Raw genomic sequence first — 16,524 nt, forward strand, 5'->3', positions numbered from 1 at the left:
ATAAGGTGGAAGTAAATCCGAAAGGCTTCTACAGTTATATTAAAAGCAAGAGGATAGTGAGGGATAAAATTGGTCCCTTAGAGAATCAGGGTGGTCAGCTATGTGTGGAGCCGAGGGAGATGGGAGAGATTTTGAACGATTTCTTCTCTTCGGTATTCACTAAGGAGAAGGATATTGAATGGTGTAAGGTGTGGGAAACAAGTAAGGAAGTTATGGAACCTATGACAATTAAAGAGGTGGAAGTACTGGCGCTTTTAAGAAATTTAAAAGTGGGTAAATCTCCGGGTCCTGACCGGATATTCCCCAGGACCTTGAGGGAAGTTTGTGTAGAGATAGCAGGAGCTCTGACGGAGATCTTTCAGATGTCATTAGAAACAGGGATTGTGCCGGAGGATTGGCGTATTGCTCATGTGGTTCCATTGTTTAAAAAGGGTTCTAGAAGTAAGCCTGGCAATTATAGACCTGTCAGTTTGACATCAGTGGTGGGTAAATTAATGGAAAGTATTCTTAGAGATAGTATTTATAATTATCTGGATAGACAGGATCTGATTAGGAGTAGCCAGCATGGATTTGTGCGTGGAAGGTCATGTTTGACAAACCTTATTGAATTTTTTGAAGTAGTTACGAGGAATGTTGACGAGGGTAAGGCAGTGGATGTAGTCTATATGGACTTCAGCAAGGCCTTTGACAAAGTTCCACATGGAAGGTTAGTTAAGAAGGTTCAGTCGTTAGGTATTAATGCTGGAGTAATAAAATGGATTCAACAGTGGCTAGATGGGAGATGCCAGAGAGTAGTGGTGGATAATTGTTTATCGGGATGGAGGCCGGTGACTAGCGGGGTGCCTCAGGGATCTGTTTTGGGCCCAATGTTGTTTGTAATATACATAAATGATCTGGATGATGGGGTGGTAAATTGGATTAGTAAGTATGCTGATGATACTAAGGTAGGAGGTGTTGTGGATAATGAGGTGGGTTTTCAAAGCTTGCAGGGAGATTTATGCCGGTTAGAAGAATGGGCTGAACGTTGGCAGATGGAGTTTAATGCTGAGAAGTGTGAGGTTCTACATTTTGGCAGGAATAATCCAAATAGAACATACAGGGTAAATGGTAGGGCATTGAGGAATGCAGTGGAACAGAGAGATCTAGGAATAACAGTGCATAGTTCCCTGAAGGTGGAGTCTCATGTAGATAGGGTGGTGAAGAAGGCTTTTGGAACGCTGGCCTTTATAAATCAGAGCATTGAGTACAGAAGTTGGGATGTAATGTTAAAATTGTACAAGGCATTGGTAAGGCCAAATTTGGAATATTGTGTACAGTTCTGGTCACCGAATTATAGGAAAGATATCAATAAATTAGAGAGAGTGCAGAGACGATTTACTAGGATGTTACCTGGGTTTCAGCACTTAAGTTACAGAGAAAGGTTGAACAAGTTAGGTCTCTATTCATTGGAGCGTAGAAGGTTGAGGGGGGATTTGATCGAGGTATTTAAAATGTTGAGAGGGATAGATAGAGTTGACGTGAATAGGCTGTTTCCATTGAGAGTAGGGGAGATTCAAACGAGAGGACATGATTTGAGAGTTAGGGGGCAAAAGTTTAAGGGAAACACGAGGGGGTATTTCTTTACTCAGAGAGTGATAGCTGTGTGGAATGAGCTTCCTGTAGAAGTAGTAGAGGCCAGTTCAGTTGTGTCATTTAAGGTAAAATTGGATAGGTATATGGATAGGAAAGGAGTGGAGGGTTATGGGCTGAGTGCGGGTAGGTGGGACTAGGTGAGATTAAGAGTTCGGCACGGACTAGGAGGGCCGGAATGGCCTGTTTCCGTGCTGTGATTGTTATATGGTTATATGGTTATATTGTTCATCGATTTAAGCAGCAAGGCGAGTGCGGAGGGTGAGTACCGGCTGACTGTCTTATGGCCCATCTGCTGCGCAGAGGGAAAGGTCTGCCAATGGACCCAGAGAGTGCTCCCCAGGTTTGTCTGCGTTTTGGATGTGAACTTGGACTATAGACTATTTTTCAGACTTACAGTTTATTATATTCTGTGCTTTTTCACCTGATCTTTCTCATTTTTGTTGTGCGGAGAGGGAGATTCGGGGTGGGGGGGGGGTAAAATCGATATGTCTGTACTACTTTTGTTCATGTTTTGTGCGGAAGGAGGGATGTACCTGTTCTGTTTTTGCTCATTTTATTTGTGCAGGAGGAGGGATTTGGGGGTTGATGATCGTGCTGCCCTTCTTTTATTTTCTTTCTTGGTTTCATGGCTACCAAAAATTTTGAGGTGCTTTATGGACTCCCAGGGCAACCAAAATTGCTCTGGAGCCTGGACTATGTTATACACAGCTTCCAGGAGGCCACAATTTGAGGTGCTTTATGGACTCCCAGGGCAACCAAAATTGCTCTGGAGCCTGGACTATGTTATACACAGCTTCCAGGAGGCCACAATTTGAGGTGCTTTATGGACTCCCAGGGCAACCAAAATTGCTCTGGAGCCTGGACTATGTTATACACAGCTTCCAGGAGGCCACAATTTGAGGTGCTTTATGGACTCCCAGGGCAACCAAAATTGCTCTGGAGCCTGGACTATGTTATACACAGCTTCCAGGAGGCCACAATTTGAGGTGCTTTATGGACTCCCAGGGCAACCAAAATTGCTCTGGAGCCTGGACTATGTTATACACAGCTTCCAGGAGGCCACAATTTGAGGTGCTTTATGGACTCCCAGGGCAACCAAAATTGCTCTGGAGCCTGGACTATGTTATACACAGCTTCCAGGAGGCCACAATCAATCAGGTTTATTATCACCAGTACGTGACGTGAAATTTGTTAACTTAGCAGCAGCAGTTTAATGCAATACATAATCGAGCAGAGAGAAAAAAAACTAATAATAAGTAAAATAAAACATAATAATAAATAAACAAATAAATCAATTAGGTATATTGAATAGATTTTTTAAAATGTGCAAAAACAGAAATACTGTACATTGAAAAAAAAAGTGAGGTAGTGTCCAAAGCTTCAAAGTCCATTTAGGAATCAGATGGCAGAGGGGAAGAAGCTGTTCTGGAAATCGCTGAGTGTGTGCCTTCAGGCTTCTGTACCTCCTGCCTGATGGTAACAGTGAGAAAAGGGCATGCCCTGGGTGCTGGAGATCATTAATAATGGATGCTGCCTTTCTGAGACACCGCTCCCTGAAGATGTCCTGGGTACTTTGTAGGCTAGTGCCCAAGATGGAGCTGACTAGATTTACAACCTTCTGCAGCTTCTTTCAGTCCTGTGCAGTAGCTACTCCATACCAGACAGTGATGCAGTCTGTCAGAATGCTCCCCATGGTACAACTATAGAAGTTTTTGAATGTATTTGTTGACATGCCAAATCTCTTCACTCCCGGGACAGGGACAACATGGGTTAGATACAGAGTGAAGCTTCCTCTACACTGTCCCATCACACACTCCCAGGACAAGGACAGCACGGGTTAGATACGGAGTGAAGCTCCCTCTACACTGTCCCATCACACACTCCCAGGACAGGGACAGCACGGGTTAGATACGGAGTGAAGCTCCCTCGACACTGTCCCATCACACACTCCCAGGACAGGGACAGCACGGGTTAGATACAGAGTGAAGCTCCCTCTACACTGTCCCATCACACACTCCCAGACAGGGACAGCACGGGTTAGATACAGAGTGAAGCTCCCTCTACACTGTCCCATCACACACTCCCAGGACAGGGACAGCACGGGTTAGATACAGAGTGAAGCTCCCTCTACACTGTCCCATCACACACTCCCAGGACAGGGACAGCACGGGTTAGATACAGAGGGAAGCTCTCTCTACACTGTTCCATCACACACTCCCAGGACAGGGACAGCACGGGTTAGATACAGAGTGAAGCTCCCTCCACACTGTCCCATCACACACTCCCAGGACAGGGACAGTGTGGGTTAGATACAGAGTGAATCTCCCTCTACACTGTCCCATCACACACTTGCAGGACAGGGACAGCATGGGTTAGACACAGAGTGAAGCTCCCTCTACACTGTCCCATCACACACTCCCAGGACAGGGACAGCACGGGTTAGATACAGAGTGAAGCTCCCTCTACACTGTCCCATCACACACTCCCAGGACAGGGACAGCACAGGTTAGATACAGAGTGAATCTCTCTCTACACTGTCCCATCACACACTCCCAGGACAGGGACAGCACAGGTTAGATACAGAGTGAAGCTCCTTCTACACTGTCCCATCACACACTCCCAGGACAGGGACAGCATGGGTTAGATACAGAGTGAAGCTCCTTCTACACTGTCCCATCACACACTCCCAGGACAGGGACAGCACAGGTTAGATACAGAGTGAAGCTCCTTCTACACTGTCCCATCACACACTCCCAGGACAGGGACAGCACGGGTTAGATACAGAGTGAAGCTCCCTCTACACTGTCCCATCACACACTCCCAGGACAGGTTCAGCATGGATTTTCAGACATGTGGAACTGGTATTTACTGCCAATGTGTAATATATAGCTTGGCTGGACAATACAGCATACCTACACACTACAGATCAGCAATGCCCTGACACAGACCCTCACCCAAGGAAGAGGTTAAAGTGGGATGCTGGGGTCATACCTTCAGGGTCGAGCAGCTTGGCAACTCCCAGTCTCTGCTCAGCCACACTGAATGCCTGCTGGAGGTTGAAGGTCGAGTTGGACTTCTGCAGCTTGCTGAAGTCAATAAGATCTTGCCTGAAAGGGTCAAACAAGCAGGTTATTACATCACAAATCCTGGATGTCTGACTAGATTCAGAGGCACGGAGATAACAGGACGACAGGGAAGATGGAACCTAGGGTCAGCAGAGGAGGCAGGGCTATGGAACTGGAGATGTTATATCAAACAGGAGTAGATCACCCAGTCCGGGGTGTTCAACTATCTAATAAGATCCCAGCTGATTTGAATGTAACCTCAGTTTTGCTATAAACTTTCATCCCTGTAGGATCCATATATCTATTTTCAGTCTGTATTCTGTTGTGTGTTGCACGTTTATTAGTCATGTGGGTGGGGCGTTGTAGAAACAAAGAGTTTAGCCTTTGTCTTTGGGGGCCAGTCTGGTTTTGTGTTGAGTTAAGGGATTGAGCTAGGGGGTGATATCTTTTTTCGTTAGCTGCCTATGAAAGCTTAAACACATTTAAAATCACTTATATAGCCATATAAGTTAGAAGGGGGATGCCTCACGTCTTAATAAGCTGGTAAGGAAGGCGGGCTCTGTCGTGGGCACAGAACTGGAGAGTATGACATCGGTAGCAGAGCGAAGGGCGCTGAGTAGGCTACGGTCAATTATGGAAAACCCTGAACATCCTCTGCATAGCACCATCCAGAGACAGAGAAGCAGCTTCAGCGGCAGGTTGCTATCGATGCAATGCTCCTCAGACAGGATGAAGAGATCATTACTCCCCAATGCCATTCAGCTTTACAATTTAACTGCCAGGGGTAAGATATGTTAAAGTGCCGGGGTTATGACTGAGCTTAAGTTACCATTCAATGTATTTTAGTAAACTATTTAAGAACTTTTTAAAAGCTATTTATTAATGCTTTTTGAGAGGGTGATTTTAGATGCATATCATATTTATACTGAGTTAAGTATTGTATGTAATTAGTTTTGCTACAATAAGTGTATGGGACATTGGAAAGAATGTTGAATTTCCCCATGGGGATGAATAAAGTATCTATCTATCTATATAACAATTACAGCACAGAAACAGGCCATCTCGGCCCTTCTAGTCCATACCGAACACTTACTCTCACCTCGTCCCACTGACCCGCACTCAGCCCATAACCCTCCATTCCTTTCCTGTCCATATACCTATCTAATTTTACTTTAAATGACAATATCGAACCTGCCTCTACCACTTCTACTGGAAGTGGTAGACTTCCATAGGTTAATGGAAGGTTAACCTATATGGGTTAAATACATTTGAGTTTTCTCGAATATATTTAAGAACACTTGGCTTAAGTTCATTTAATACACTGTTTATTTTGTTATATCACTAGTTTTATTAGTTTCAAAGTTCAAAGTAAATTGTTATTATCAGAGTACATGTATGTCACCACATACAACCCTGAGATTCATTTTCCTGCGGGCATACTCAGCAAATCTATAGAATAGTAACTATAACAGGATCAATGAAAGATCAACCAGAGTGCAGAAGGCAACAAACTGTGCAAATGCAAATATAAATAAATAGCAATAAATAACGAGAATGTGAGATAACAAGATAAAGAGTCTTTAAAGTGAGATCATTGGTTGTGGGAACATCTCAATGGATGGGCAAGTGAGTGCAGTAATCTCCTTTTGTTCAAGAGCCTGATGGTTGAGGAGTAATAACTGTTCTTGAACCAGGTGATGCGAGTCCTGAGGCTCTTGTATCTTCTACCTGATGGCAGCAGTGAGAAAAGATCTTTGATGATGGATGCTGCTTTCCTACAACAACGTTTCATGTCAATGTCTTCAATGGTTGGGAGGGCTTTATCTGTGATCTACTGGGTGGTATCCATTAACTTTTGTGGGATGTATCCCATCAAGATAGTTTCTTTGCTCATTTCTTAATTAAAGATCGATTGTATTCTTGGACTTTGGAACTTTTGTTATTGGAATTGGAGAGTGCATCATACAGGATTAACACCTACTTGCCCCCACTGTACTTAGTACCTAAGCAACGCTGGCTTGTTCAAGGAACTGCTACAACCCCCTTGCTCATCGAGAATCTGTTTCTGCCCTTAAGACATTCTGTTTACTTATTATTTTTAGGAGTTCCAAACATTGTATGACACTGGGAACAAGAACGCAGTCTGATCCGTCTTGAGAACTCCTTTGTTTACCAACTCTAACCTCTAGTTTCAGATATAACCACAAGAGGAGACGTGATCTCCACATGCGCTCTGTCCCGACCACAGAGGATCTTGTATGTTTCACCAAGTTCTCCTTTGGATACTCGATTTGCGAGGGTCTCTGCCCCCACCATCCTCTCGGGGGGTGGGGGGGGGAGACCGTTCCAGATTTCAGCCACACTCCGGGTGAAAAGGTCTTCCTCAGATCGTGTTATACCTTTTCCCCATTATCCAACCTCGACTGCTTTTGTTGCTCTGAGAACAGAGAAAGTGGTGAGGGAGGGCAGCCTACGGTATGTAAAAATATAGGCTGGGTAGAGAAGTTAATGCTTTGGCTGCTGCTTGTGCATGGGAGGGGGAATGGGGGCTTCAGGATTCCAATGTTTATCCGTGACTCATTCTTTGGGCTATTCCTTCTGTTTTGTGGATGTCTGCGAAGAGTAAGGTTATATACTTGATAGATTCCCTAATATTAAATTGAACCATTGGCGAAGAAACCTTTTCTCATAATAGTCAACTGCAAAGAACGCAGATTCAGAGGGGATATTGGATCATGAGACCAGAAAACGCAGGTGCAGAATTAGGCCATTTGGCCCATCGAGTCTGCTCCGCCATTTCATCATGGCTGAACCATTTTTCCTCTCAGCCCCAATCTCCTGCCCTCTCCCCCTATCCCCTCATACCCTGACCAATCAAGGATCTAGCTACCTCAGCCTTAAATATCCATACAGACTTGACCTCCACAACCGCCATGTTGAATGATATGGGAGCCTGGAGACAGGGCTCGAGCTCATGATTGATTCCAATGCTTTTCTTCAACTGAGACGTTGAGCAAAATTGAAGTCGACGAGGACAAAGGCAGAGGACAGCACGGTGTTTAGTGCCATCCCCCTGCATTTGACCGGTGGCTGCTGTCAGTGGAAAATGCAGGAGTCTTGGGATCTGATTGCAAGGATTGATTGGAGAGGTTGAGGACTCAATTCGGGGGGGGGGGGGGGGCGGTGCTTTCGGGTTCATGTTGCATGTGTTCCTGGATTCTGGTTACTCTTTTATTCTACCGATTTTGAGCAATTTGATCGGTCTGGGGTGCTTCAGCAAAGAACACTTTGCAATGGGGCTAGTTGTGTGGCATAGAACTAAATTAAAATGAACACTACTGTTTGATGTTTGATGTTCTATGTGTTGTCCTCTTACGCAATGTGTTCTTTTTTATTGGCGCGTTGGGTGTTTGCTGTTTTCCTGATCGAGTTCCCTGGTGTTTTCTTTGTTTTGTGGCTGCCTGCTGGAGGACAAATCTCAGAGTGGTATTCTGCATCCAGAATTTGATAATAGGTGTACTTTGAATCTTTGAATAGGGGAACTCCAGAGTGTACGTACACAGATCCTTAAAGGTGGCAAGTCAAGTCGATAAGGTGCTTAAAAAAAAAGCACACAGGATGTTTCTATTTATTAGCTGATGCATCCAAGAGCAGGTAGACCAAACTAGAATTAGATCCAGCTTGAGCACTCTGTAGAGTTGTGGACTCAACATTATGAGAATGATGCGTCTGCATTGGAGATGAGTGATTGATTGATTTATTGAGATACAGTGCAGAACAGGCCCTTCTGGCCCCTTCGAGCCCCGTCTTAACCCTACCCTACGGGACAATATACAATGACCAATGCCTTCGGACTGTGGGAGGAAACCGGAGCACCCAGAGGAAACCCACACGGTCACGGGGAAAACGTATGAACTCCTTACAGGTAGTGACAGGAATTGAACCCGGGTCACCTGTACCATAAAGCGTTATGCTAACCACTACACCATCGTGCCAGCCCCGGAAATTTTGGAAAATTGCTACTGAGTTTAGATTGTGCAGTCTGGGTTCGATTTCTTTAGAATGAAGAAAGTGAAGGCAGTTTTAAGTGAAATATAAAAAAGATTGGAACACAGAACAGAACACTACAGCACATTACAGGCCCTTCAGGCCAGAATATTGAGCCAACCTTATAGCTCACTCTACGATCAGTCTATCCCTCCTCTCCTACATCATTTGTTCATTTTGTGCCATGTCGTTTGACATGGGTGATCATAACCTTTCTGTGACCATGGCTGTTCTTGGCAAGTTTTTTTACTCAGGTAGTTTGCTATTGCCTTCTTCTGGTCGGTGTCTTTCCAAGACGGGTGACCCCAACCATCATCAATACTCTTCAGAGATTGTCTGCCTGGTGTCAGTGGTCGCATAACCAGGACTTGTGATCTGCACCGGCTGCTCGTACGACCATCCACCACCTGCTCCCATGGCTTCACATGACCCTGATCGGGGGGCTAAGCAGGTGCTACACCTTGTCCAAGGGTGGCCTGCAGGCTAGCGGAGGAATGAGTGACTTACGCCTCCTTTGGTAGAGACTCATTCCACCCATTAACCTACCCTCTGACCTAACCATCCATTTTTCTATCATCTGTGTGTCTGTCTAAGAGTTTCTAAAATGTTCCAAAGGTATCTGCCTCAAACCCTGGCAGGGCAATTAAGGGGCTAAATTTCCCCTAACAGTCACTCCAAAATCAGGCTGTGAACATAGAACATTGAAAAACTACATCACAAACAGGCACTTTGGCCCACAATGCGGTGTCGAACATGTACTTACTTTAGAAATTACCATAGCCCTCTATTTTTCTAAGCTCCATGTACCTATCCAGGAGTCTCTTAAACATATCCGCCTCCACCATCGTCACTGGCAACCCATTCCACGCACTCACCACTCTCTGTGTAAAAACCTTACCCCTGACATCTCCTCTGTACCTACTTCCAAGCACCTTAAAACTGTGCCCTCTTGTGATTTGAAGTAATGTTAGAATTGGAGGATAGGTGAGGATGTTGGTTTAAGCTTTGAGAGGCAGAAATCCTCTCCACATTGTGTCACTCGGATGTTTACAGAGCTGCAGGCCACAGGACTCTGGATCCACTGCTGTAAATTGTGATTACAAATGGGCAGCTCTTTTTTTTGATGGGTCAGATACAATCTGATCTCCTTCCAGATTGTAATATTCCTATGATTTCAACAATCGCAACACCAGTCCCCAGAGACTCAACCCTCACCCAAGACTTAGCTCAAGAATCAGTCCAAGCACCAACATCAGTCCAAAGCTCAGTCTCTGGGATTTGGTGTGTCCTAGGTTCTGCGGTTAGGACTCGGGGAGCCGACTGCAAGCCCCAGAACCGAGAACCCGGAAAATGTCAAACCCAAATTCCGAGGCTTGAGGATCCGGCTCCCAGCCCCCAAACCCCAAAGGTACAGACCCCAACAAACCAGCCACGTGCCCCGTGCCCCATACCTGTGCTTGTGGATAAGCGCATTAAACGCTAGTCCGTCTCTCCAGCTGCTGGTGAAGTTCTGGATGTTCACGCCAGGATATCTGCCAATGAGAAATCAGAAACATTTAGGCCGAGGTTTTGCTTGGTGGCCAAAAAGACAAACTTAATCAGCAATGGGGGTGAGATGGGAAAAGTATTCTGCACTTCAAACTTCCCACTGCATGCTCCAATCTAACCTCACTCGCTTACAATTTCTCGTTCCACAGATGCTGCACTCCCTACATTTTTTTTTTATTTTAGGGAGAGAAAAACTGTTGTTTTATGGTCCTTGGGATAAGACGCCCAATGGGATTGGGTACCGATTGCGGTAGGCATGGTAATTGTGACTTCCTTCGTCAGGATATCTGAGAACGGGCACGGTCAGCTATTGTGAGGAGGTGGATGGGGTATACTGTCCTGAGAGACAATCACCACTAGTTGATGTCTTTGTGAAAGAGAATCTTATGGAAGAAAGCTTGGTGTTCCCTTTAACCATTGCCAAGCCAAAGTCCACATGCTTATTATCCCTTACCAAGAACCTAGGCAACACATGGAGTACATCTGTACCAATGTAAGCAACAGGATCTGGCACCTTGGTACACATTGCATTGCGATAGATTGCCGGATGCCTGTCAGATCAGAATCAGCACCAGCTGTATTATCAGTGGCATCTGCAACACTGTGCAAAAGTTAAGGTGCTTAAGACTTCTGCCCTGTAGTGTAATTGTCAACGTGGAGTGGAGAGCAAGTACATAAAGTTAGTGAGAGCAAAGGTTGTTGGGAATGGCAAGGGTTTAGTGCCACGGGAGGGGTGTGGGAAAGGTGGCAGAGGAGTATCAGGGGCATGTACAGACACACCCAACCCTGAGACACCAGGCAATGTTATTTGATTCCAAACTACTGGTTTATTGATCATTGCAAAATGTCTCTCCAGTGCTTCCTGCTCCCGCCCCTCTTTCCCAACCATGATTCCCCTCTCCCTGCCCCCTTCCCACTCTCAGTCCACAATAGAGACCCAGGTCAGAATCAGGTTTATCAGCACTGACTTCTCCTTGCAAGCGGAACAAATGCTACACCGGCCCCTACACCGCCTCCCTCGCTACTATTCAGAGCCCCAAACAGTCCTAGGTGAGGTGACACTTCACCTGTGAGTCTGTTGGGGTCATATACTGTATCCAATGCTCCCAGTGTGGCCTCCTACATTGGTGAGACCTGACGTAGACTGGGAGACCGCTTTGCCGAGCACCAGAAAAAGTGAGATATCCCAGTGGCCACCCATTTTAATTCCATTTCTCATCCCAATTTTGATATGTCTATCCACGGCCTCCTCCACTGTCGTGATGAGGCCACACTTAGGTTAGAGGAGAAACACCTTATATTCCATCTGGGTAGCCTCCAACCTGATGGCATCTACATCAATTTCTCTAACTTCCGGTAATCCCTCCCCCTTCAGGTTTCACCTGTCACCTGGTGTTTCTCTCTCCCCTCCCCTCACTTCTTAAATCTACTCCTCGGCGTTTCTCTCCAGTCCTGCCAAAGGGTTTCGGCCCAAAATGGCGACTGCACTCTTTAGCCAGAAGGTGGTAAATTCATGGAATTTATTACCACAGCCAGGTCTTTGGGTGTATTTAAAGCAAAGATTGATCGGTTCTTGATTGGATGTGGCATGAGAGAAGGCTGCTGAGGGGGAAAAGGGTCAGCCATGATTGATTGGCAGAGCAGACTCAATGGGCCAAATGGCCTAATTCTGCTCCTAATTCTTATAGTCCTGTGGCTTTATGTTCAGGGACCTTTCAGAAATCTGAAAGCAGAGGGAAAGAAGCCATCTTTAAAGCCTTGAGTGTGGGAATAACTACCTCTCTGCCATCAGATGCACAGATGTGCCCGAGTGAGCAATTGTTCGGAGAAATAGGGAGGCCAAGCACATTGCAACCTGCACAGTGCACACAAATGCTACATTAAGCAGCCACATTCCTCACCCTGTTCTAGGCCCTGATTGTTACTTAAGCTCGGCCCATTCTCTGCGGAGGGTGGTGTAGTGGTATCAGCACCGTATTTTGAGGCAAATGGTCCCCGAGTTCGAATCCAGCCAGCTCCTTGGACATTTTTCACCCGTGCTGGTTTGAGCATCAAGCTAACAACTCAGCCTCATAAAAAAAAGTCAAATTCTCAGGAATGGCAAAAATGTCGCCCGAGGCAAGGTGTGAAAAGGAACAACAATGTCTGTGGACATTCATACTGTGTACAAGCAGACCATTCATTGGTTAACTCCACAAAATTAATCATAATGGCAATTGACAATTCCCACTGCCCAGTCATAGCTACACAACCTCCAATTCAGGTCAAAATCCTGAATGGCATTGCCTGGTGGTCACCAATCAATCCACACACACACCCACCTCAAGGGGTGCACAGGTAAGACATTGGTGGGCACAGCACCAACCAGTACATCCATAGTACAGTTAACGATCAGGGAAACCCCTGGCATACATCGTGGCAGAAGTGAATGGGGGTCCCCAACCTCCCCGAGACTTTCGAGACTTGTAAAGTGGTCTGATAAACCCCACCCTCCCATCACGCTCACCCTGCCGTCTTCATCTGACACCACAGCAGCAGAGCATCTTTGGCCGACCGTGTCTCACGATTGTCTTCCGTTTCAATTTTGATCACCTGTATCTAATCCAGAGGATGAAAAGGCGACAAAGTTAACCCAGGATTCCTTCTTTACCTCAGCAAGAAATAGGAGCAAGTGAAGATCTTTTAACCCATCGAGCTTACTCCGTCATTCAGTCATGACTGATTTATTTTTCCTCTTACCCCCCCATTCCCCCAGTTTCTCCCCCTAACCTTTGACACCCTGACTAATCAAGAACCGATCAACATCCCCTTTACACAAAAATACAACTGCAGATGCTGTGGATAAAAGAATACGTACGCGACGCTGGAAGAACTCAGCAGGTCAGGCAGCATCTGTGAGAAAAGAGTAGCCAACGTTTCGGGTCGAAACGTTCCTGATGAAACCCTTCCTGATGAAGAGTCTTGGCCCGAAATGTTGGCTACTCTTTTCTCACAGATGCCGCCTGACCTGCTGAGTTCTTCCAGCGTCGTGTACGTATCCCCTTTACATATTCCCAATGATTTGGTCTCCACAGCCATCTGTAGCAATGAATTCCACCGATTGCACCAGCCAATGAAATTCATTCTCATCTCTTTTCTAAAGGGAAGTTCTTTTATTCTGAGACTATGCGTTCCGGTCCCAGACTCTCCCACAAAATGAAACATCCTCTGCATGTCCGTTTGCCTCCAAGAGGACCACTGTGAATGGGTCACCTTAGGTAGAATGGAAGGAGCTCTGATACTTTACAGTGGAAGGAGGTGGTGAGGGGGAAGGTCACCTCGCCTTAGGGTTTGGAGGCATGCCTGTCTCAATGATCCGGAGAGCTATGCTGGCTGGAGTCAGGGCTTTATGCTCCGGCTCTTGGTAAGGTCACCCATGCCAAACAGGTCAAAGGGTAGAGGTCAGACCAAGAGTGGTCCACCAGGTTTGGGTGTTCAGCTCAGGGTTAACAACCCTGTCTGGTAAAACAATGCTGTTATTGAAAGAGCAATGAAGAATCCCACACCTGAGCTCGATGGTATTCCTGTGTCTCAGCCCGGGACTTGCATGACTGACCATAGTAAAAACAGAGAGGAAGCTACTGACATGGTGAAGGAAGCTCTGAACACCACCAGAGATGGAGGACCTTCATTGCTGCCCTAAACACCATGGCATAACAGGCAATAACACACACGTCCACTCCATCTAGGCCATCATTAATTGGTAAGCTTCAATGAGAACTGCCCTCGTTAGGTATGAAGTCACTTTCAAACCCTTATCCCAGGGTAAGAGAGCGAAACACGCCTCCTCTCCCACTCCCTCCTTGATCATTAGCCCTTCAATCCCAACGCCTACTCCAGTAGTTCCAACCACCAAACCTTTACTCAAACCCTCCCTCCCTCCCTCAACCTACCAGGACCCAACTGTTTGTCAGTCTTTGTTTTTGTATCATTTTTCATAAATTCTATAACATTTCTTTACATCTCTGTAAACATCTGCAAGAAAATGATTCTCAATACAACATATGGTAACATATACAAATATAATGCCCTGGGTAAGATTTCTACTGCTAAGCTGGGAGGTAATTTTATTTTGGCAGTTTTCTGTAAAAAGTGTGTACTGCTAGCAAGAGTGTTTTGGCTACAGCTAAAGATAAGGAACTATGTTGCCCAACTTAGGAATGTTCTGTAAACCAATCAGGATTGTCTGGGCACGTGTTGTAACTTTCTGCCCAGTGGGATGCAAGAGAAGATTCTACAGAGCTGGGTGGGATGAGATTTCTGAAGGACAGTAGTCTGGTTTGTGGTCTTCTGGAGGAGGGTGGAGAGAGAAGAGCACCAGGGAAGACGCTTGGGGGGGGATCCTATCTGAAGGGGAGACCTGACTGCAAAGAGTGTCTTGTGAGAAGAAGAAGAGAAAGTTCTACCTGCGGTTGGTGATGGGAATTCAGTCCCGTGAGTAAAATGATAAACCCAGCTACAAAAGAAACGAGCTCCAACGTTTATGTGCACAATTAGACTGCTTAACTGTAACGGGTCCTTTTAATGCTTTTTCTTTCTTTTCCTATTAATTGTTTGATAAAGTTGAAAATTGGTAAATATACTTTCTTTGTAAATTTATACTGGCATACAATCCATCAGTTCTTGTCAACCAATAATTGGGTAAGTGTAGGATTTACACAGCATTTGCTACAGTCAGCATTCCTTAACTGGAACATCCTGACCTTCCAGTTTGGTTGAACCCCAAGTCATACTGACCCTGGATGCATTGTGGTTATGTAAGGTGGCCTTCTCACTGCTGAGTCACCTGGCTCTTAGCAGAGTTAGCTAACGAGTCAACTGGTACACCAGCCCCGGTGAGAGGGCTGCACGTACTTTAACAATACATTTATTGTGACCTTGAAACTTTTCCTAAGTTCCAGCACCCTTCCACAGTGACATCCACCAGCACCTTTCAAATCCCTCAAACACCCCCTTCTCAGCACAGATCTGTGGGCTGTCCTCAAGACCTTTCCCCTCACCTCTTGCTCCCACTGGGTAAGGTATCAAAGGCCCTTTCATTCCACCCAAGATGACCCACTCAGAACGGTCGGCAGCGGCTCCGTTGCGAACTCCGCACCTGAAACCGGAGGATGATGGTCCAGATGAGGCCGAGTGTGAGGCGGTGGTTCCCATCCACGATGTCATGGGAGCCGACGTTCTCCAGGTGGACCCGTTGCTCCTTCAGGAACTGGAGGGCCTTGTCCACGTTCTCCAGGGAGTGAATCCGCATCCGGCCCCGGGTCGGCTTGGGCTGCACAAGGGAGAAAGGAATAGATTGGAGGGCATGCCTTACGAGAATAGGTTGACTGTACTTGGTCTTTTCTCCTTGGAGTGACGGGGGTTGAGAGGTGACCTGATAGAGGTGTATGAGGATGAGGGGCATTGATCATGTGGATAGCCAGGACTTTTTCCCAGGGCTGAAATGGCTAACATGAGAGGGCACAGCTTTAAGGTGCTTGGAAATAGTTACCGAGGGGATGTCAGGGATAAGTTTTTCACACAGAGTGGTGGGTGTGTGGAATGCACTGCCAGCAGCATTGCTGGATGTGGATACAATACAGTCTTAGCTAGGTACGTGGAGCTTAGAAAAATAGAGGACTATGCACTAGGGAAATTCTAGGCAGTCTCTAGAGTAGGTTATGGTCAACACAACATTGTGGGCCGAAGGGCCTGTTACATGCTGCAGATTTCTATGTTATAGGTATGTCAGTCAACCCCACCCATCTACGATGACAACTTTACCCAATTGGATTGGTGACACACCAAGACTGGTTCAGCCCTTACCCCTCAACCTGTCCTGGCCTGAGGACCACTCACTCAAGGCACACTGACCAAGTGTCAAGTGATGCTTGACATCCAACACAAGAGAGGCTGCAGATGCTGGAATATCTAGAGCAACACACACAAAGTGCTGGAGGAACAGCAAGACAGGCAGCATCTGTGGAGGGAAATAGTCAAAGTTTAAGGCTGAGTTCCTTCGTGAAGGGTCTCGGCCCAAAACACCAACTGTTCATTTCCACCCATAGATGCTGCCTGACCAGCTGAGTTCCTTCAGCTTCCCACGTGTTGGTGATAAACGTTCATCGTCTTTATGCATCATATCGTACAAGGAAGAAGTGTGAGTTTTCAGAGACCAGTTAATCAGCAATGACACCCTCAACCCACATGCACT

At 46.1% G+C, this 16,524-nt stretch overlaps 1 protein-coding gene across 2 annotated transcripts in view; it reads right to left on the reverse strand.

Annotated features, from left to right (window-relative positions):
- LOC140716517 (spectrin beta chain, non-erythrocytic 1-like) overlaps positions 1-16,524 on the reverse strand; it is a 205,206-nt gene that overhangs the window by 165,799 nt on the left and 22,883 nt on the right. The window contains exons 4-7 of one of the 2 annotated variants that reach the window (XM_073029317.1): positions 15,430-15,603; positions 12,799-12,884; positions 10,196-10,276; positions 4,624-4,739 (exon numbers count right to left, since the gene is read on the reverse strand). In XM_073029317.1, the coding sequence (XP_072885418.1) occupies positions 4,624-4,739; positions 10,196-10,276; positions 12,799-12,884; positions 15,430-15,603 (457 nt within the window). Of the gene's footprint in view, positions 1-4,623; positions 4,740-10,195; positions 10,277-12,798; positions 12,891-15,429; positions 15,604-16,524 lie in introns of both variants that reach the window. The other variant, XM_073029316.1, reaches the window with a different exon arrangement.

Source organism: Hemitrygon akajei, chromosome 25 (genome assembly GCF_048418815.1).
Source record: "Hemitrygon akajei chromosome 25, sHemAka1.3, whole genome shotgun sequence".
Taxonomy (NCBI): domain Eukaryota; kingdom Metazoa; phylum Chordata; class Chondrichthyes; order Myliobatiformes; family Dasyatidae; genus Hemitrygon; species Hemitrygon akajei.